Here is a 22,482-nt window from a genome sequence, read left to right on the forward strand (position 1 = left end):
CTGGAAGAAGAACCTCATCACCCACCAGAAGATCCACGCGGGGAAGAAGCCGTTCATCTGCACCGAGTGCGGGAAGAGCTTCAGCCAGAAAACCCACCTGAACGCCCACCAGCGCATCCATACCGGAGAGCGGCCCTTCCCCTGCGCCCAGTGCGGGAAGGCCTTCAGCCAGAAGTCCATCCTCATCACACACCAGAAGACCCACCTGGGCAGCCGGCCCTACGCCTGCACGGAGTGTGAGAAGAGATTCAGCCACAAGCAGGACCTGAAGAGACACCTGAGGATCCACACAGGAGAGAGGCCCTATGCATGCACCGAGTGCGGCAAGAGCTTCAACCAGAGGACCCACCTCGTCACGCACTACAGGATCCACACCGGGGAGAGGCCCTTCCCCTGCGACCTCTGCGGGAAGCGCTTCAGCAAGAAAACACACCTCATGAGGCACCAGAGAGTGCACGCAGTGGTAAAGCCGCACGTGCGCTTACTCAACATGGGGGCCATCGCCATGGGGAGCCAGCTTTCGGTCTCGGTTGGAAGTCCTATCTCACTCGGGGATCCGCTGAAGGAGGAGACCATATACATTTACCAGCTGTGAAAAAAGAGCAACACTAGACACCTGCCCAACGGAGCTGAGCAAGGAAGGTGCAAGGAAGAAGCTTCTTGTAAAATAACCACTCAGAATCCAGACACTGCTGAATGTGAAAGAAGCTTCATTCTTGCTCCACAGCAAGGCCACATGCCTGGACCCAGTGTGCAGGAGCAGGTCCAGTCTAACCGTCCAGCTCCTGTTCCCACCAGCAAATGCGCACAGAGCAGAATCCGTGTCTCTTTATCAGGCTGAAGTCTGCAGATAAACTTCATAGCACTCCAGGGACCAGCCTAGCGCTGGGACCCTAGAGGAAAGGTTCGTCTCCTCTCTAAGGTTAATTAGTGGCCTCACACAAAGAACATACTTTGGCCCCAATTTGCAGCAAGTTGCCTTAGTTGCACATGCAGAAGTTGAGTGCATCTGTCTGCGCCCCCGAAAGTGCATCAGCCTACGCAAGACGAGCAACTGCCTGCACAAAGCACGCTGGGGGTGCAGTACTTCTGAGCACTGTTGAAGAGTCCCCCTGGAAACACGTCCCTTTGTATCCTGGATGTGAGAAGAACGTCCATCACAACTGGACATTTTAAAGGTCACAAGACAGTGCACATAGACATTCACGGGAATCTACCGGGAGGAATATAAGCTTCACTACTAGGTCCTGCTTCAGTCTACTCTGCAGATCTGAACCAGGAGAGCAAAGACAGAACTGCAATGAATGTGTGAAAAGCTGCTATCGATGTTTATATGTAAATTTCAAATGGGATCATCGCAGGAATCAACAAACCACAAAGACTGCCCTCAGTTGTACAGTAACCCCTGAAAACGTGGGAAATGGGGGGACACAGTGTCCGGCATGTAGAATGTTTTCAAAAGAAGAGGAGTAAAGGAATGACCAAGATACCCTGTTATCATCTGTGTCAGCCACTCCCCCTGCACCCCGTATCTGCAGGGTGGCAGAGGACACTGAACACGAGTTGGCAGGAAGCTGTAGTGGGAAACAGTTTCGAACAGTTTCGAACAGAACCATCATTTCTCCTTGAACTGCTCCTGGAAATACTGGAGTGTATTTCAGTGGCGCATCAGCACACACTGCAGTGACCAAACCAGGGGCTTTCCGTTCAGACAGTGGGAATGTCTACCTAGCTCTTCTCTCATTTGGCTCGTACATCCGCAGCAGAGAGCAGCTTGATGGGATTCAGAACCGGGCACACCATGAGAATCCGAGCACCGTCTGCTTCCCCACAGGGACCCAGGGCTGTTATTGCAGATGTTAGATCTTGCTTGCAAAACGAGCGTGCTGAGTATCAGACACGCTCACCACCGTCTAGCCATGACACACTAACAGGGCTTAAATTCGTCCGGAGCAGAGCTCTAGTAAATATTCCCGAGGCCCAGCACCACCCTGTGGGGTGGAGCCCCTGCCTGCCCTGACACCCGATGTGCCCCTCCTCCCCTACCCCCATTGCGGCTATATCCCAGAGCCCCGCCACAGGGCAGAATCCCCGAGCTCGCCCCACCAGCCCAGCGGCTGGAGCCCTGAGCCTCCCCTCCACCCTGCTGGGCCCTGGAGTTTTTATAGCATGGTGGGGGGAGGTGAGGGGGGCTCTGGGAAATAATCTATAAGAATTTAAGCTCTGCCCACTAATACTGCGGCGTCTGCTACAGGGGATAGCAGAGACTTCGGTGCCTAACATACAACACGAAGACTTGTTCATCCACAGAAGCAGAGAATATCTAAAGTCGCATTCAGTGTCCTGCGTAAAGCGCGGGTACCTTGTCGTGAAAGGGGTGGTACGACTGGTGTTACAGCACTTCCCACTCCCAGGCGGTCTAGGGGCCAGTCTGAGCTGTCCAGCATCTAGGGGCTTGTCTCTTCTCCCCACATCGCTGGAGTATCTGAAAGCCTCCCAGTAAAACCAACCCCGCTGTTGCTGCCATTGGAGGGTTTTAAGGGCAGGTTGGACAAACCCTGTCAGGGATGGTCTAGTTATTATGCAGTCCTGCCGTGAGTGCAGGGGACTGGACTAGGTGACCTCTCGAGGGCCCTTCCAGGCCTGTGGTTCTATTTCTTTCTTCCGTCCCTGCAGGCGAGAAGCCGGTTTGGTGGACACGGACACACAGCCTGGGGCAAATAAAGAACATGGGTTTAATGTTGTGCAATGTAATATATGTGGGGGGAAAGTTACTGAGAAGGGGACTGTAGAGATCCATGAGCTCAGAAAATGCCTGCCTTGGTTTGTAAAGGCACCGCGGCGTGAAAACGCAGGAAATCCCCTCCTGTCCCTGCACGTTGTAACGCTCGCTGAAAGGGCTTCCCTCGGTGGTTCATGTGCCACGCTGAACCTGCAGCGTCAGGGGCTGGAGTTTGCTGCTCATTGTAAATGGAGCGAATTTGATCTGGAACCCACTGAGGCAGAATCAGTGTTAACTGCCCCACCCCCCAGTGCTGTTTCAACAGGGGCCTACCTATCTGGCCACACTCACACTCTAGGTAAAGTCCCATAGCAGCAGGCCCGCCAATGCGGGGCAGGAGGGGACAAAGGGGGCAATGGCCCAGGGATCCCCAGCCCCCACCCCAACCGCCAACTCTGCAACTCCCATTGGCCGGGAACTGCAGCCAATGGGAGCTGCGGGGGCAGTGTCTGCGGGCAGCAGTGTGCAGAGACACCCTAAGCCCCCCGCCTATGAGCTGCTGCGAGAGGGGTGTGTGGGTCGCTTTCGAGAGCCGCCCAAGATAAGCGCTGACCCCCTCCTACAACCCAGCCCCCTGCCCTAACCTAGAGCCCCGACCCCCTCCTGCACCCAACATTCTGCCCCAGCCCAGAGCCCGACCCCTCACCCCCTCCCACACCCAAACTCCCTCCCAGAGCCCGGATCCCTCACCCCCTCCTGCACCCAAACTCCCTCCCAGAGCCCCAACCCCCTCCTGCACCCCAACATTCTGCCCCAGCCCAGAGCCCGACCCCACACCCCCTCCCACACCCAAACTCCCTCCCAGAGCCCGGATCCCTCACCCCCTCCTGCACCCAAACTCCCTCCCAGAGCCCCAACCCCCTCCTGCACCCCAACATTCTGCCCCAGCCCAGAGCCCGACCCCTCACCCCCTCCCGCACCCAAGCTGCCTCTCAAGGCCTGCACCCCAACCCCCTGCCCCAGCCCACAGCCTGCACCCCCTCCCACATCCAAACACCCTCCCAGAGCCTGCATCCCCACCCCAGCCTGGTGAAAGTGAGTGAGGGAAGGGGAAAGCGAGCGACAGAGGGTGGATGGAGTGAGCAGGGGCGGGGTGGGATGCAGAAGGGGTGGGATGGGCGTGGCCTCGTGGAGGGGGCAGGGCAAGTGTCTTTGGGTTTGTGCAATTAGACAGTTGGCAACCCGACCAGGCGGGCATGAGCAAGCCCTGGCTGTGCCAGAAGTAGGGTGACCAGATAGCAAATGTGAAAAATGGGGACAGGGGGTGGGAGGTAATAGGCACCTATATAAGACAAAGCCCCAAATATCGGGACTGTCCCTATGAAATCGGGACATCTGGTCACCCTAGCCAGAAGAGCACTCCCGGCAGCACAGCCCGCTGGGCACCAGCCAGCACAGGGGACACCACCCCAATGTCAGGCGGACCACATCCGCGTGGGCCCAGCTTGTGCGTGCACAGGGGCCCGGACTTGCTGCCGGCCGGCCTGCGTAGCAACATAGAGACTTACAGTCTCATCTGTACAGCAGCAGGTCTGTATTCTCATTTCATAAATAAAACTGGTCCCTGTACAAACCAATGTGTTTCAGTGGCGAGGTTAAAATAACACACCATGAATTACACATCAGCACAGCAGTGAGTACTGGTAAGGTGCTGAGAGCCTTCTCCCGATGACGTCAAGAGCACGCAGCCCCTTGAGAGAACAGGCCCTGGGCACCTCGTACACAATTGCTAAATATTCCTACCCTGTGTACATGGCCTGTTTGCGAGCAGGAGGCGGTAGGGTGGAGATCAGAGGCTGGTGGCTTTGAGGGATGCCGGTTTGGGATTCTTGTCTGGAGAGTTTTCTACCAACATCTGAACCACTGAACCATCTTGACCTGCTCTCAGCAAGTTAAGACAACGTGGTGATGAGAGCACCTGTGCCCTGTCTACACTAGCGCGCCCACTGTTGCTACCTCGACTTCCACTGGCTTCAGTAGGCATTGGATCAGCCCCCCGACAAGCAGCTACGGCAGGTCATGGAGGTGCTAACGTTGGAAGGGGCAAACTCAGGGCAAGATTCTGCCCCCGGAATCCCATGTTGTGTCCGGAGTCAGACTTTGATGCTCAGCTCCCCCTACGGGCATAGACCTGGGGCAGAACTCCAGCCATTTGCTTGAACCTCTGTGGGGGGGTGATACGGGACTACGTATGGAGACTTCCCCCTTGGCGAAGAATGACACAGAGTACGTTAGACACTGCAACAGCCAGCAAAGCTGGCATTAGCCACGATGACTTTAGCTTCTTAAGAGTGTAAAAGTAAATGAAAATGTTAATTGCAGTAAAGACAAAATGTCTCCCTCCCTCTGTCCACACGCATAATTCTCACTATTGCACCTGGCTTCCAATCATTAAGAAAACAAAACTCCACAGGTCTTTAAATACTAGCGCGTCTTGTCAGATTCTGTTAAGGGCTTGGATTTTGCCGAGGTTTCTTTCTCCCTTCTTGTACATGCTCCAAGAGGTTAAAATATTGATGATAATGAAAACATACACACTTAAAATAAAACACCACCACCAAGGTGACACAATGGCCCCCCACGGAGTCACATGTCGCCCTCAAAACAGAATTGTCTAATTATAAAGCCAGTGCAGCAAAGAATATGATTGACTGGTTATAATTATGCTATCTGTGTATTTGTATAATTTTTCTAGTTAAAGTTATGAATATTGGCTCTATACTGTCTGTATTTCAAACTTATGCTATGCTTCTGGGTGACACCCCAGACAAGTTGGTCTCAGCTCTGCCCAGCCTTCTTGATGGCCCATTGAGGACCATCCGCTACACAACTGACCTATCGAAAGAAGGCAGATACACCTTGGGACTCAGCAAGGTGTGCAGGGTCCTGCCTATGGACAGAACTCTGAGGTGTTTCGAGGCCATGGGATGGGCAGCTTGTCCTTGGGACAAAGAAAGCAGAGATCACATAGCAAGAGACTATAAAAAGCTGCTGCAGCTCCTCCATCTGGTCTTCAATCCTGCTTCCTACCTCTGGAGGGACTTGGCTACAAACGGAAGCTCTACACAAAGGACTGAATGATGAACCAAGAAATTTGACATTACTATATGTAATTGATTCCATTTCATAGAATCATAGAATATCAGGGTTGGAAGGGACCTCAGGAGGTCATCTAGTCCAACCCCCTGCTCAAAGCAGGAACAATCCCCAACTAAATCATCCCAGCCAGGGCTTTGTCAAGCCTGACCTTAAAAACTTCTAAGGAAGGAGATTCCACCACCTCCCTAGGTAACGCATTCCAGTGCTTCACCACCCTCCTAGTGAAAAAGATTTCCTAATATCCAACCTAAATCTCCCCCACTGCAACTTGAGACCATTACTCCTTGTTCTGTCATCTGCTACCACTGAGAACAGTCTAGATCCATCCTCTTTGGAACCCCCTTTCAGGTAGTTGAAAGCAGCTATCAAATCCCCCCTCATTCTTCTCTTCCGCAGACTAAACAATCCCAGTTCCCTCAGCCTCTCCTCATAAGTCATGTGTTCCAGTCCCCTAATCATTTTTGTTGCCCTCCGCTGGACTCTTTCCAATTTTTCCACAGCCTTCTTGTAGTGTGGGGCCCAAAACTGGACACAGTACTCCAGATGAGGCCTCACCAATGAGGAATAGAGGGGAACGATCACGTCCCTCGATCTGCTGGCAATGCCCCTACTTATACAGCTCAAAATGCCATTGGCCTTCTTGGCAACAAGGGCACACTGTTGACTCATATCCAGCTTCTCGTCCACTGTAACCCCTAGGTTCTTTTCCGCAGAACTGCTGCCGAGCCATTCGGTCCCTAGTCTGTAACGGTGCATTGGGTTCTTCCGTCCCAAGTGCAGGACGCTGCACTTATCCTTGTTGAACCTCATCAGATTTCTTTTGGCCCAATCCTCTCATTTGTCTAGGACCCTCTGTATCCTATCCCTACCCTCCAGCATATCTACCACTCCTCCCACTTTAGTGTCATCTGCAAACTTGCTGAGGGTGCAATCCACACCATCCTCCAGATCATTTATGAAGATATTGAACAAAACCAGCCCCAGGACCGACCCTTGGGGCACTCCACTTGATACCGGCTGCCAACTAGACGTGGAGCCATTGATCACTACCCATTGAGCCCGACAATCTAGCCAACCTTCTATCCACCTTATAGTCCATTCATACAGCCCATACTTCTTTTAACTTGCTGGCAAGAATACTGTGGGAGACCGTGTCAAAAGCTTTGCTAAAGTCAAGGAACAACACGTCCACTGCTTTATCCCTTATCCTCAGAGCCAGTCATCTCATCATAGAAGGAAATCAGATTAGGCAGGCATGACTTGCCCTTGGTGAATCCATGCTGACTGCTCCTGATCACTTTCCTCTCCTCTAAGTGCTTCAGAATTGATTCCTTGGGGACCTGCTTCATGATTTTTCCAGGGACTGATGTGAGGCTGACTGGCCTGTAGGTCCCAGAATCCTCCTTCTTCCCTTTTTTAAAGATGGGCACTATATTAGCATTTTTCCAGTCGTCTGGGACTTCCCCCGATCGCCATGAGTTTTCAAAGATCATGGCCAATGGCTCTGCAATCACATCCGCCAGCTCCTTTAGCACTCTCGGATGCAACGCATCCGGCCCCATGGACTTGTGCTCGTCCAGCTTTTCTAAATAGTCCCGAACCACTTCTTTCTCCACAGCGGGCTGGTCACCTCCTCCCCATGCTGTGCTGCTCAGTGCAGTAGTCTGGGAGCTGACCTTGTTAGTGAAGACAGAGGCAAAAAAAGCATTGAGTACATTAGCTTTTTCCACATCCTCTGTCACTAGGTTGCCTCCCTCATTCAGTAAGGGGCCCACCCTTTTCTTGTCTTTCTTCTTGTTCCTAACATACCTGAAGAAACCCTTCTTATTACTCTTAACATCTCTTGCTAGCTGCAACTCCAGGTGTGATTTGGCCTTCCTGATTTCCCTCCTGCAAGTCCGAGCAATATTTTTATACTCTTCCCTGGTCATTTGTCCAATCTTCCACTTCTTGTAAGCTTCCTTTTTGTGTTTAAGATCAGCAAGGATTTCACTGTGAAGTCAAGCTGGTCGCCTGCCATATTTACTATTCTTTCTACACATCCTGATGGTTTGTCCCTGTAACCTCAATAAGGATTCTTCAAAATACACCCAGCTCTCCTGGACTCCTTTCCCCCTCATGTTATTCTCCCAGGGGATCCTACCCATCAGTTCCCTGAGGGAGTCAAAGTCTGCTTTTCTGAAGTCCAGGGTCTGTATTCTGCTGCTCTCATTTCTTCCTTGTGTTAGGATCCTGAACTCGACCATTTCATGGTCACTGCCTCCCAGATTCCCATCCACTTTTGCTTCCCCTACTAATTCTTCCCGGTTTGTGAGCAGCAGGTCAAGAAGAGCTCTGCCCCTAGTTGGTTTCTCCATCACTTGTCCCCTACGCTTTCCAAAAACTTCCTGGATTGTCTGTGCACCGCTGTATTGCTCTCCCAGCAGATATCAGGGTGATTGAAGTCTCCCATGAGAACCAGGGCCTGCGATCTAGTAACTTCTGTGAGTTGCTGGAAGAAAGCCTCGTCCGCCTCATCCCCCTGGTCCGGTGGTCTATAGCAGACTCCCACCACGACATCACCCTTGTTGCTCACACTTCTAAACTTAATCCAGAGACTCTCAGGTTTTTCTGCAGTTTCACACCAGAGCTCTGAGCAGTCATACTGCTCCCTTACATACAGTGCTACTCCCCCACCTTTTCTGCCCTGCCTGTCCTTCCTGAACAGTTTATATCCATCCATGACAGTACTCCAGTCATGTGAGTTATCCCACCAAGTCTCTGTTGTGCTGATCACATCATAATTCCTTGACTGTGCCAGGACTTCCAGTTCTCCCTGCTTGTTTCCCAGGCTTCTTGCATTTGTGTATAGGCACCTGAGATAACTCGCTGATCATCCCTCTTTCTCAGTATGAAGCAGGAGCCATCGCGCGCTCCTGCTCGTGCTTCCTCCCGGTATCCCACTTCCCCACTTACCTCAGGGCTTTGGTCTCCTTCCCCCGGTTTAAAGTTTAAAGCCCTCCTCACTAGATTAGCCAGCCTGCTTGCAAAGATGCTCTTCCCTCTCTTCGTTAGGTGGAGTCCGTCTCTGCCTAGCACTCCTCCTCCTTGGAACGCCATCCCATGGTCAAAGAATCCAAAGCCTTCTCTCCGACACCACCTGCATAGCCATTCATTGATTTCCACGATTCGACAGTCTCTACCCAGGCCTAACCAATTCTAGCTCTAATCCATATATTTTTCCTTTTATGAATAAACCTTTAGATTTTAGATTCTAAAGGATTGGCAACAGCGTGATTTGTGGGTAAGATCTGACTGGTATATTGACTTGGGTCTGGGGCTTGGTCCTTCAGGATCCAGAGAACCTTTTTTCTTTTACTGGGGTGTTGGTTTTCATAACCATTCGTCCCCATAACGAGTGGCGCTGGTGGTGATACTGGGAAACTGGAGTGTCTAAGGGAATTGCTTGTGTGGTTAGCTAGTGGGGTAAAACTGAAGTCTTCCCTGTTTGGCTGGTTTGGTTTGCCTTGGTATGCACAGAAACCCTAGCCTTGGCCTGTAACTGCCCTGCTTTAAGCAGTTTGTCCTGAATTGGCACTCTCAGTTGTGTCCCACCAGAACCAGCATCGTTACAAAGGTCTTTTAAGCAGAGCCAGTGCATGATCAACAACCTTGTTCAGACCTTTCTTCCTCTCCCACTTCCATACCCACAGGCCTGCCTGCCATCTCGCTAGGCTGAGCTTTGCTGCTCTTCCTGGGAGACACTCCCAGACAGAGGCTAGGGAGCAATGTGCATCTGAGCTCTGCCAGTCCGGGCATGAGAGGGATGTTATCATCCTAGTGCAGCGGTTCTCAAAGTTCATTGCACTGTGACCTCCGCCCCTTCTGACAACAAAAATTACTACACGGCCCCAGGAGGGGGACCAAAGACTAAGCCCCCTTCCCCACGCCCCCCCCGAGCCCAGCTGCCCGAGCCCCACCACCTGGGGCAGGGAGGCCAAAGCTGAAGCCCAAGGGCTTCTGCCCTGGCCGGGGGCATGTAACCTTAGCCCTGGGCGGTGGGGCTTGGGTTTCAGACTTGCTGGGGCCCAGGGCCAACACCGGCCTTGGCGACCCCCACTTTGGGGTCCCAGCCCACAGTTTGAGAACCCTTGTCTTAGTGCATTTGATTAGAAAGGCAACTGACCATCAGCCAAACAATGAAGCTGGCTCCCCACACAAGGTGGTCTCAATGCACAAAGCAAAGACATGTTAACAGCAGAGAAGCAGGGTTGTTTCTGTCACGGGGCTCTCCGGTGTGACCTGTAACAAAGCACGTGCAAAGTGCTCAGAGGGAAATGAGGTTTTCCAGAGGACAGCAGCTCCTTTAACGCTGGCGTAACCGAGAGCTTTGAACTGACCACCGTTCTCTCACACCCTTCATTCCTAACGAAACCGGGCACGCAGCCGCTCAGCCCGGGCAGGAGATTTTTGACAATAACAAAATGATCGGGTTCGAGTTGAAAATTATAGGCACTGCAAATCATAGGAAGCCACCAAACTAGGTTGTTTTAGTTGGGATGACTAGGGTTTGAAAACAAGCCTCGGCCAATCAATACCCCGCAGTGTGACCGGCTTATTTGGAACAGTTTGCGAATGACTGAGCAAGATTTGAAATGAGTCCACAAAGAGAGGAGTTTTTATCCTGGGAGCCTGGCTGATGAGTTTTGGGGTCCAGTGACCGTGCAACTACTCAGGGGGCCAGGACACTTTCCCAGAGCCCCTTGGACATGCTGGGTGGGGATTCTCTAGGGCTCTGAGAACCACAGAGTTACAGACCTCAGAATCACAATCCGACTGGTCAACCCCACACCGCATTTGGAACCAGAAGTTCACCGTCAGGCAGCAGCAGAGACGCACACAAAAACGAACACAGTGCAGTGCCGGGTGAAACGTCAACTACGAATAAAACCAAGGAAAAGTTTACGATTTTTTGACAAGGGAAGGAAACTGTTTCTGTGCTTGTTTCATTTAAATCAAGATGGTTAAAAGCAGCATTTGTCTTCTGCACAGTAACATTTCACAGCGGCATTAAGCCACTGGTCAGTTGTAAACTTTTGAAGGAACAACCCTCAGGCTTTGTTCCAAGTGACGAGCAGCCTCCAGCCCCGAGGGGTCCGTAACGCCGAGGCTCTGCTGTAAAATGACTCTGAGGCTAACCCGGAGCAGCGGAAGCACATGGAGAACCACGGTTAACGTCATGAGGCGAGCGGGCTCGACGTAGTCTGGGACAAACAGGGCTCTGCTGGTTTGCTTTGTCCAGGCAGGGTCTCAGTGGCTGTCACTCACCCGTGCAGACATTTCTCGGCATTTCCTTCTCTGTGGAGTCCCTTTGATGCAGGGAGCCCAGCTCCTGCCTCCTCTCCATCCTTGTAATTGGGCGGCGAGGTTCACAGACTTGTAGGACCTGGTAGGGAAAAGGTCATTCAAATGGTGGGAAGAGGCTGCCCTGTAGTGGGGACACAGGTCCCCAGAAGCAGCAGCACTGGGATGAGCCTGCTGGGGTCAGGCCGGCAACTGGTTGATTCCAGAAGGAGCCAACACGAGTGACCCAGGGTCTGTCCAAATGGGTGGAGAGTAGTAATGGAACGACACCCCACCAAACAGCCTCTGCTATACTCCCCCTCATGCTCCGGCTGCTCTGAAACCACCACCCCCCCCCCAGCTCAGCCCCTCCCAGCGCTGCAGCCCTCCCACCGCCACACCTCACCTCCAGCAACGCAGAGCCGCAGAAGGGACAAAATACTGCGCGACCCTCGACCCTGCCTGCACAGGGCAAGAGCTGGCGTGGGGGTGGCACCCTGCTCCCTTGGGTAGGTGGCATGGCTCATGGAAACTACAGGGCTCATCCCTCAGTGTGACACCGGATTTGAGTGCAAAGCCTTTGCATGGGTTTGTACAGCACCAAGCACACCTACAGCACCGTATCACCAGCTCTGCCATATTTGTGGTGCCAGGGGACCAAGCTGGGGGGCTGCACTGGGACAGCCCATGGCACTTGTGCAGATGTGGGGCCTGTCACAGACCCAGGATTCACTGCACCTCTGCCCCTATGGGGTCTCCTTTAGGTTTCAGCGCTCCAGAACCCACATCCCTCTCCCTCCAGACCAGGAGTTTAGGCTTGCAGCCCCCGCTTGCAATTCACTGTGATTATCCCAGCAGCTCTGACCTTAGTCCAGCGCCTGCATCTCACTCTCCCAGGGCTTTGGTGGGGATTACTAGAGACCAGCCAGCTATCACAATGCCCAGTACATTTATTTAGGACAAAAACAGCACAGGGAGGGTCCTAGTGGCTTCTCCATCGCTGGATATTTTGAAATGAAGGTTGGAAGGGTTTGGAACTTCTTTAAAGAGATGCTCTAACTCAGAAGTTGTGGTTCTGGGGAAGTCCTCTGGCCTGTGTTATGCAGGAGGTCAGACTGATCACAATGGTCCCTGCTGGCCTGGGAATGTCTGAAAACATGTAATAAAACACGTGCTAATTTACCAGGTGTTACCCATCTCCCCCATGGAGACCCTGGCAGGTTCTGGTCCCTCAGCCCCTGCCAGTCTCTTGGTTACAGTCGCATATCAGTTCAGGGCTCAAAGGAGGGTCACTGAGTGAGTCCAGGCTGCTTCTTGGTACCAAAAGCCTGTTTTCTGTCTCCAGAATCTGATCAGCGTCAGTCTGGGGCCTGGTCCACACTGCAGGGTTAGGTCGATGCAGCTGCCTTGCATCGACCTAGCTGTGGCCTTGTCTTCACTTAAATCTGGCTCCTGCCGATGTCAGGGCCTCTCTGCGCCGATTCAGTCACACCGCCTCCCCGAGCGGCATAGAGACACGCGCGATATAAGTAGGTCGATGCAGTGTGAGTGTAGACACGGCATTGCTCACATCGACCGCTACTGGCCCCCGGGAGCCCTCCCACCAGGCCCTGCACTGACAGTAAAATTGATACAAGCGCTCCCGGTGAGGACACACACCGCCCGCGCGAGGAGCAATGTGTGCACACGCATAAGCAATTTAATAGCTGCGTGCCGACGTAAGTTAGGTCACCAGCATTTGGTCGTGTAGACGCGGCCAAGGCAATGGTGGTATCTCTCTGCAGTAGGGTGACCAGATAGCAACTGTGAAAAAAACCGACAGGGGGTGGGGGTAATAGGCGCCTAGATAAGAAAAAGTCCCAAAAAACAGGACTGTCCCTATAAAAACAGGACATCTGGTCACCCTACTCTGCAGTGATTTACAGTAATTACCCCCCACTGATTTTAGTTCCTGCAGCAAGGTCAGTTACTGTCCCTCATGGAGCCAGAGTGCAATCCCCAGCTCCCGGAGATACAGAGAACACTGAGAGATACCAAAGCCTATGAATGGTCCAGGTGCCCATCCCAGCACATCTCAGTAGAACAGTCCGCTGAGCTTTCCACGCTTTTGAGGGCTCACTTCTGGCACAGCGGCTGGTGTGGAAAAGCATCCCCGGAGCACGTGCTGTACGTTGGGCTGTTTACAAGTTGGATAGTAAAATGCAGGAAAAGGGGATTGTTTGCAAAGTGCTGTTTCTAAGACTAAAGCCAAGTTGAAGTATTTTAGAGGCAGCTTATATCTACACAACCTTTATTATTATTAAATATTTATATTACAGTAGCAGCCAAAAGTCCAAGCAGGTTCCCTGACCTGGAGAGCTTCCTGCTAAATGACTCGCCCTGTAGCACCAATAAGCTGTGGTCCTGGGGGACCGACGGTGGCGACAGAGACACCGGATTGGATAGCAGGATGGGCTATAGGGAAACAGGGATTCCTGAGTTCTCGCCCCTGTTCTCACACGACTTTCCCATAGCCTTGGTGGGGAATTCTCTTAGGACACTTTGTGGAGGATCTGGGTGGCCAATTCTGAATGCTCAGAAAACACAGGGAAATATGATCTAGATGAAATCACTACAAGGTGGGTGCACAACTGGTTGAAAGATCGGACTCAAAGCGGAGTTATCAATGGTTTGCTGCCAAACTGGGAGGGTGCATCTAGTGCTGTCCTGCACCTTCACCCACCACAAGACCAAGCTTCCTCTCTGCCTCTAGCGTATCATGTGGCAGTGAGTTCCACAGGTTAATTATGCACTGTATAAAAATGTCCTTGTATTCCCTTTCAGTTTCATTGTGTGGGGGTCCCCTCATTCTCTGGTCACAGGAAAGTATGAATGGGATTCACCTTCTCTGGACCAGTCGTTATTTTGCTATCTATTGCATTCCCTCTCATGTGACTCCTCTGTAAACAGATCTAATCATACCAATCCCTCTAGCCTTTTTCATTGCCCACCTTTGGAGTCCATCTGCTTCAGCTCTTTTTTACTAACTCACTAAAACCCCCTATGTTTTCTGTCACCTCTGATGACCACTTTTTTCTCCTCCTTGATATTTATTCTCATCACCTACATCCTCAGGTCAGTGCCCCTTTGCAATGAACCCCTGTGGCTCCCAGCCCAAACCTTTCTCCCTCTCCTGGATCCTCTCTCTGTATTACAGTCCCCATGTCTGGAATCAGCTCCCCATGGAATCTCCTAAGCCGACCGGTCACCAATAGTATAAGCAAATGCAATGCCCGTCTCCCACCCATGGCACTTTCCTGACACTCTGTATCTAAGCAAACCTGTCACCTGCTTGGCTGCTTTTCTTACCCTGCGTTTGTAAAGACTTCCTTTTCATTGCGCAGCGGGCAAGACCCTGTGCGAAAGAGGCTGCAGCATTATAGAACGACCATCTATTTCACAGTTCAAGCTCAGGTTACAGATCCGATGATTTACTCCAACCCTCATAGCGGGGGGATTTTCCTCTGCTCTCCAGCAGTTACCACGTGAAGTAAAGTTTCAATAATCTCCATTGTTCAGCACCTGTTTCCCTCTACTTCTGCTTCAATCCATTGTCCACGCAGAGATACACAGACACCAGGGTATTGGCCACCTGCACCCAAATGCAGCCGGCGTTGTGGCCTGACCTGGGCAAGCCCCTTGAGCATTTCGCCTGCCCTTTTGGCCCAGGAACTGACCAGCTGGTTTCCTCTTCTCCTGTCCCAATTTTAATCTGGTTGATCAGGAGGCATCCTGGCCTCCACCCACTTCCCAGAGGAGTGGGACCAACCCTGCCCACCACCCCCTATTTGCACAGACTAGAACAAAAGTTTCCAAGTGGAGGGGAGATTGTGGGAAGGTTTGGCAACCCCACAAGGACATCAGTCACTCAGCTCCACAAGCCAGGCCATCCAGGGAGCCTGACCGAGGGGGGCAAAGCACCGGTCCTGCCCGTGAAATGCAGAATTCATGCAACAGCAGATGCAGGGATCCTGTCGAGCGGACCAGATTACAGAGAGAGATGCACACACCATCCCCATATCTACATAGACACCCCCCCACACACACACACACATTCGGATTGCTGGAGACAGGGGCTCCAAAGAGCATCCCAGAGAGAGAGAGAGAGAAAATATCTTCGGACTTTGACCCTAAAGGGGGAAACACTTAGTGCCTGGGCTCAGTTACTGTTTTCCTGGCTGACAGTTGAGTCCTGCCTGTGCTAGGCATGGACGGTCTGCGGCCCTAGGATTGGCTGGGGGCCCTGACAATCCAAAGGGCCAGAGCAATTCAAAGGTTTGCTCTGGAGGGGGAAAAAAGCAGCCAGAGTCGAGGGTAGCGGGAAGCTGCCATTGGCTCCTTTTCTCAGATGACCCAAACCCTCCTATTGCAGGGGACGGTGGGGAGGTGAGGGGGCGGCTGACAGCTCTGAGGAAGGGCCTTTGTTCTCAGGGACCAATAAAGAGCCAGTAGGTTCCCCAGCTGGCTGGCCAGCCACAGCACTGGGAAGTGATCGAATTAACCCCAGCCTCTCCAGGAGCGGGGGTGTGTACAGGGCAAACAGGGCTCAGCAGGGCATGGAGACGAGCACCCAGCACGGCTGGTGTTGGCTCAGGATACCAGCTTCGGCGCTGAGACACGGCTGGGGCACTATTCATTGTTTGGTCCATTGTACCCACTGTACAGCACCATGCACATCTGCAGCTGGGTGACTGTGTGTCATGCGGCAGCATCGCGAGTACCTAAAATGTCCAGTTCTCGAGTGACAAGGTCGGGGAGGTCAAGTCGTTGAGTTCGCCAACTTCGGTTGGTGAGAGCTTTGATGCAATAAGACATGACCTCCCGCACCGGGCCTCTCTCAGATCCTGGGGCCAACATGGCTCCAACTTCACCACAGACGACAGCTCTCGCGTGACAGCTGCCTGTAATGCGGGAGTGAAGCGCAGGGACGGAAGATAAAGTTGGCACACCAAGAGCCCTTGCAGCCTGCTGCGCTTTCCTGTTTACTTTTCCCCTCTCTTCAGCCTCTTTGGGTGTGTCTACACAGCAAGCAGCACCCCCTGCCACGGGTAGTCCGAGGCTTGCAGGGCTCGCACTGTGGCACCAAAAATAGCCCTATAGACGTGGGGCTCTGAACCCCAGGGAGGCATGGTGGGTGCAGAGCCCTCGCTCCAGCCCAAGCCCAAGCCTATGTGGCTATTTTTAGCGCCGTGGCAGGAGCTCCAGGCTCGGAAACTTGCTGCGTAGACGCCCCCTGTGGCTCGCGGGTGCGGCACGGCCTGTGTCTTGCCACGTCTTCCCAGCTGGCCGTGCTGATGCTGAAAGTTTTCCAGTCCCTCTTGGAAACATCCTTAAACCTGAGGCAAGTTTGGCCCTGTGGCCTTGGGCCAAGGGCACAGTCTCCATGCAGGAGACCCTTTGGAAAGCGTCCATGCGGGCAGGTGTCCTAGCCAACGGAGACGTCTGTGGTGGAAACTAATAATTCAACTTGACAATTTTGCTTTCTCATGTACTTCAGTGTCAGTAATTTTGGTTCCCATTCGCCATTTAGAAGACGGGGAAGCCAGCAGGAGTGGAAGGTGCTTGGCCTTCTCTCACGCCTGCTGCAGACTGTCCGGGTCTCGCTCCCACCAGCTTCTGGAAGTGGGATGGGGGGCCTGCTCCACACAAGGCCGAGCAGGTTGAGTTAGACCAGTGATGCTCAGACTGAGGGTCCTGAGCTGCAAGTGGTTCTTTAACGTCTCCTGGGGCCCGTTGCAGCACGTGATATTAAAACACCATGTGATTGAATTAGTCACCAGTCTAAGTTATTAACCAGTCAGGAGACTTCTACTGTGTCATTAACCAATTGTTGATAAAATAATACTTGGTCAGTCATTTTGCTGTAGGAATAATATATATATCTATAGAAACATAGGCGCTGACTTCCCCTCTGCCCCGTGGGTGCTCGACCCCCACCCTGCCCCTGGCCCCACCCCTGCCGCACCCTCACCCTGCCCCAATTCCCCCCCTTCTCCCAAGTCCCTGCCCCTGCCCCGCCTCTTTACCGCCTCCTCCCCCACCCTCCCGGAAAGGCATAAGTGCCACCAAACAGCTGTTAGGCGGCAGGCAGGAAGCGCTGGGACGGGGAGGAGCGGGGATGCCACGCTCAGGGGAGGAGGAGGGGGTGGGGGCGGGGCAGGGAGCTTGGCTGCCAGTGGGTGCGGAGTACCCACTAATTTTTCCCCGTGGGTGTTCCAGCCCTGCAGCACCCACAGAGTCGGTTCCTATGTATATAAACTAAATCTTTCCATCATACTGTTTAAATAGGACTATAGTATATATAGCACTATAGTAAATGAAACAATGAATTCACACAACTGTGACTCTTTGGGTAATGCTGATGGCTAATTTGGCTCCTGAACCACTGAGGTCTGAGTATCACTGAATTAGGCCAATTAACCTGATAGGCTGATTGATGAGGGAGTCCCCCTGAGACAGAACAGACAGGGCTGGTATAAAGCCAGGAAGCAGGCAGCAGAAGAGAGCTGCAGGTGAAGTAGCCAATGGGAGCTGCGGAGCCGGTGCTCAGGGTGGGGGCAGCACACGGAGCCCCCCCTGGCTGCCCTTGAGCCTAGTAGCCGCAGGGACATTCCAGCCACTTCCAGGAGCTGCGCGGAGCCAGGGCAGGTAGGGAGCCTGCCTTAGCCCTGCTGCACTACTGACTGGACTGACCAGAGCCACCAGGGTCCCTTTTCACCCAGGGATTCCAGTTGAAAATCAAACTCCTGGCAACCCTAAGTGGCACATGGGCTGGACCTGGCTGAAAGACTAATCAAAGGTATGAGAACTGGCAATGTGCTGGGCTGGGCAAAGCTACTACCTGTGGTATCTCGGGAAGCAGGGCTAGCAATCTTCTTAATAGCCTCCTAGAAACATCAGAATGGCCACACTGGGTCAGACCAAAGGCCCATCTCGCCCAGTGTCCTGTCTTCGACAGTGGCCAGTGCCAGGTGCCCCAGAGGGAATGAACAGAACAGGGAATCATCAAGTGATCCATCCCGTCACTAGGGTTGCCGACTGTGTAATCACAGAAACCCAAATGCCCTTGCCCCACCCCTTCTCTGAGGCCCCGCCCTGCTCACTCCATCCGTTGCTCACTCTCCCCTACCCTCGCTTAATTTTAGCAGGCTGGGATAGGGAGTTGGTGTATAGCAGGGGGTGCAGTCTCTGGGCGGGGGCTTAGAGGTTCGGAGTGTGTGAGGAGGGCTCCGGGCTGAGCCTGGGCCAGGGGGTTGGGGTGCAGGAGACAGTGCGGGATGCAAGCTCTGGGAGGGATTTTGGCTGCTGGAGCGGGCTCAGGGCTAGGGCAGGGGATTGGGGTGCAGAAGGGAGTTGGGGGTGCACGCTCCAGCTGAGAGGTGCTTACCTGGGACGGCTCCCGGTCGGCAGTGCAGCGGGGCTAAGGCAGGCTCCCTGCCTGCCCAGGCCCCACGCCGCTCCCAGAAGCGGCCAGCATGTCTCTACAGCCCCTGGGGGTGGGGGCTCCTCACTCTGCCTGCACCGCAAGCACCACCCCTCCAGCTCCCATTGGCCACACTTTCCGCTCCGGGCACCGGCAGCACACAGAGACCCTCTGCCCCCTCCCCACAGAGGCCACAGAGACGTGCCAGCCGCTTCCAGGAGTGACGCAGAGCCAGGGCAGGCAAGAAACCCGCCTTAGCCCCGTTGCATCGCCAGACTTTTGGCAGCCTAAAAATCTCTTAGTTTGGTGTCAGTAACCTCTGGGAGATAGGATCCGATTCCAGGAGACTCCCGGTAAAACCAGGAGGGTTAGCAACCCTCCGACACCTGTTCGCAGCTTCTGGCACCATCTCTGCCCATTCTGGCTAATAGCCATTGATGGACCTATCATCCATGAATTTGTCTAGTTCTTTTTTGAACCCCGTTATAGTCTTGGCCTTCACAACGTCCTCTGCAAGGAGTTCCACAGGTTGACTGTGTGTTGTGTGAAGAAATATTTCCTTGTATTTGTTTTAAATCTACCTATTAATTTCATTTGGTGACCCCCTAGTTCTTGTGTTGTGTTTCTCCACACCAGTGAAAAATTTATAGACCTCTAACATATCCCCCCTTAGTCGTCTCTTTTCCAAACTGAACAGTTCCAGTTTTATTAATCTCTCCTCATACAGAACCTGTTCCATCCCCCTCATCATTTGTGTTGATCTTCTCTGTTCCTTTTCCAATATATCTCTTTTGAGATAGGGCGACTACATTTGCCTGCAGTATTCAAGATGTGGACGTACCATGGATTTATACAGAGGCGATATATTTTCTGTCTTGTTACCTATCCCCTTCCTAATGGCTCCTAACATTGTTAACTTTTCTGACTGTTGCTGCACATTGAGCGGATGTGTTCAGAGAATACTACGTGGGGAGCAGTTGCAGTTTCCAGTGAGGACCAGCAAACAGAACAGGAGTTATGCAGGTGTAAAACATGGGAAGAGAATAACTGAACGAGAGGCATCTGAGAGCAAGGGAGGTAGCAGCTTTGGAGCAAGCGCACTGCACCCCCGCCACCACACTGCACACTAACCCTGCTGCATTTAGGAGGTAGCTAGGCTACTTTACAGCAGTGCAAGAGGCTGATCCACAGGGAGTTTGCAGCTCCCCCCTTTCCTTTCCCAGCCATGCCAATGCACCAGACTCGGCCACACTTTCAATCACTTAAACAGTGTCTCTGCCGAGCTGACTAGGACACGTTCATCCCAGCCCCAGGAGCAGCACTCAGCCAACCAGCCGTGCTTCTCCAGCCAACTGCAGGGCTTCAATCGCCCTGGGATAGTTCACTGTCCTGGAATCACCATGAACACTGCACGAGGAGGACGGGTGTTTGTTCACATCAAACAAGTCCCTACATGTTGTGTCTGAGGATCAGGTCAATGGGCCTAAGGCTGCAGGGTGTCCAGGAGCTCCAACCTCCTTGCCCCACTGCTCGGAAAGACCCAGAGATGCCAATACACAGAAGTTAAGCTGAGCACCGAGGAGAGCTAGGAGCTCTATGGACACCTGCCTCTCACAGGCCTCTGAACAGCCACCCAAGAGCAAAGGTTTGCAGTTACTGCTGGCCTGGCCTGAATTCAGCCTGGCAGCCTAGAAGCGAGAGGCTGCAACCCAATCCCCTCTGCCGCTGTGCCTTGTTCCCCAGCAGCCCCCGAACCCAGACAGGCATTTCCACAAACACAGAACTCACCTGCTGCCCCAAAACTTTTATTTTAAATGAACATATTGGGCAGAAATAGACTTGCCAGGCTTTAAAGACGGCAGGAGCGCGGGGCTGGGTTAACAGGGATGGTGACAGGGGCATTTCCCACCAGGGCCATGCCATGAACACACAGCAGCAGCACGAGATGGTGATGAGAGGGCTGCAGGTATGCAGCAGGTTTGACCTCATGCTAGAGAAATGGTCCCCAACCATGCTGAGCAACTGTGCCATCCCGCCCTATGCAGCAGCCTCCTGCCCCTCCCAGTCCCATCCAGCTGGCTGCCTAGTCAGGTGTGTTCTAAGCCAGGAGCCTGATCAGCGAGTAACGCTCAGTCCTTACCGCTCCTCCAGGCTCTGCCTGCCTACCTCAGTGGGGAAGCGCTGTGCTGACCCCCAAGGAACTGACATGCCACCTCCAGTCCATGAGCTCCCTGGCACATTGGAAACGCACACCTTGCGCAGTGGCAGACAATGGCAGCACATCAGGGCCTGTCGTGGGACAGGGCAGGCCTAGATTACCAACCACAGAGGGCTGAAACGCCCATTCCTACTGCTATAACCTAGTGAGTGCCCACGGCCTGCAGCAAGTACAAACACACGCAGTTATCGTGGGTATTAGCATAGGACCAAGAGCCCTGGTGCAGGAAGAGTGCCCGCCCTGAAGAACTTCTTCTGAAGGCACAAGTCCGTGTCACGCCCAGCAGTAACCAACATCCAGAGCAGGACGCGGTCCTCACTGGTGCGGCTCAGTGGCTCCATGCCCACAAGCAAGAGAAGAGTGGGGAGATGGCTGCAGGGACGAGGTGCGCACGGCTCTCAGCTTTTACACAAATGTACTTTAAGGTGAAAGCACCCCAGTCCCCTACCAACTCATCCTGTTTGTGGGGTGTGTGCAGCCTTTCACTACCCACCACCTGGGGCAGTGACCCCTCCATAGCACCGTGCTCCATGGGCCCTGCTGCACAGCGGTGCCTCTCTGGCACGCTGGGGGGACTTACAGATGCTAGACAAGAATGAAAGGAAGCAACATGCTCGTTTGTTCCCATCCAAGTGCCCACTCTCACCCTAGCCAGCAGCTGCTGCTGGGAGGGGCCCCAAAGCTTCGGGAGATGTCAGCACTGAGACACAGAGCGTGGTCAGGTAGCAAAACACAAGGAGAGAAAAGCCCCAGTGGGTTCCGTAGCCACCTCTTCCCCCAGCGCTCCTGGTGAGCTATGTAAGGTCAGCGCGGGAGAAAGGTGCTGGCCTAGCAGCCCTGTGAACCAGTCAGCAGATACGGCAGAGCCCTGCAAGCTTCGCATGTGCGCACGCACATCTCCCAACCCTGCCCCAGAAGATCACCTCTGGGGCTCAGGGGAGGCCAGGGCCAGTGGCCCATTCTGCCTGTGTGCTGGGACTGTCCAACAGGACCAAGGCTGGCAATGACTGGCGGGAACCGGTCTGAGACGGTCACACAAAAGGCTCCTTTCCCACAGCCTGTCCCAACCTCCTGCCCCAGCCCGTGGGAAAAGCAGAGCCCTGTGCTTGTGACAGCAGCGGCTGGTGCCCGGGCAGAGATGGCGCAGCACAGGCCCCACCTCACTGTCACTAAGTGAAGACGGGATTTGGTACCCCCTGCCCCAAGCAGCCCTGGCTTCTTCCTTCCCCTCATTCGACCCTGTTCAACCAGCCATGCCCACAGGCCAGGCTGTCCCCTCCCCACCTCTGCTCACTCATCTGCAGCTTCAGTCCCGCCCACACCCTGCAGCAGCAATCCACAGACAGGCAATGCCTTCGCTGCCAGCACAAGGGATCCTGGGGAGGCCTGAGAGCCAGACACCCACTGCTGCGTGAGACTGCACAGCCCTGGGGTCGGCTTTGGGGGCAGCTGTCAGAGCCTGGCCCACTGCTGAGTGACCGACCTACCCAGGGGATACCCCCTTAGCTGTAACAACCTGGGGACTGCTAGCTGCGTTTCCATGTGAGAGACTTACGAGAGGGTTACCACACGCGCTGTCACTTCTGCAGGCCAAGCTCA

At 53.6% G+C, this 22,482-nt stretch overlaps 2 protein-coding genes across 2 annotated transcripts in view; one reads left to right on the forward strand and one right to left on the reverse strand.

Moving 5' to 3' along the window:
* The window catches only part of LOC144260069 (uncharacterized), a 44,138-nt gene that overhangs the window by 21,323 nt on the left and 333 nt on the right, over positions 1 to 22,482 (reverse strand). The window lies entirely within an intron of this gene.
* The window catches only part of LOC144260047 (uncharacterized), a 317,403-nt gene that overhangs the window by 1,369 nt on the left and 293,552 nt on the right, over positions 1 to 22,482 (forward strand). The window contains exon 3 of the mRNA XM_077808549.1: positions 47 to 460. Within this exon, the coding sequence (XP_077664675.1) occupies positions 47 to 460 (414 nt within the window). The remainder of the gene's footprint in view (positions 1 to 46; positions 461 to 22,482) is intronic.

Source organism: Eretmochelys imbricata, chromosome 2 (assembly GCF_965152235.1).
Source record: "Eretmochelys imbricata isolate rEreImb1 chromosome 2, rEreImb1.hap1, whole genome shotgun sequence".
NCBI lineage: Eukaryota > Metazoa > Chordata > Testudines > Cheloniidae > Eretmochelys > Eretmochelys imbricata.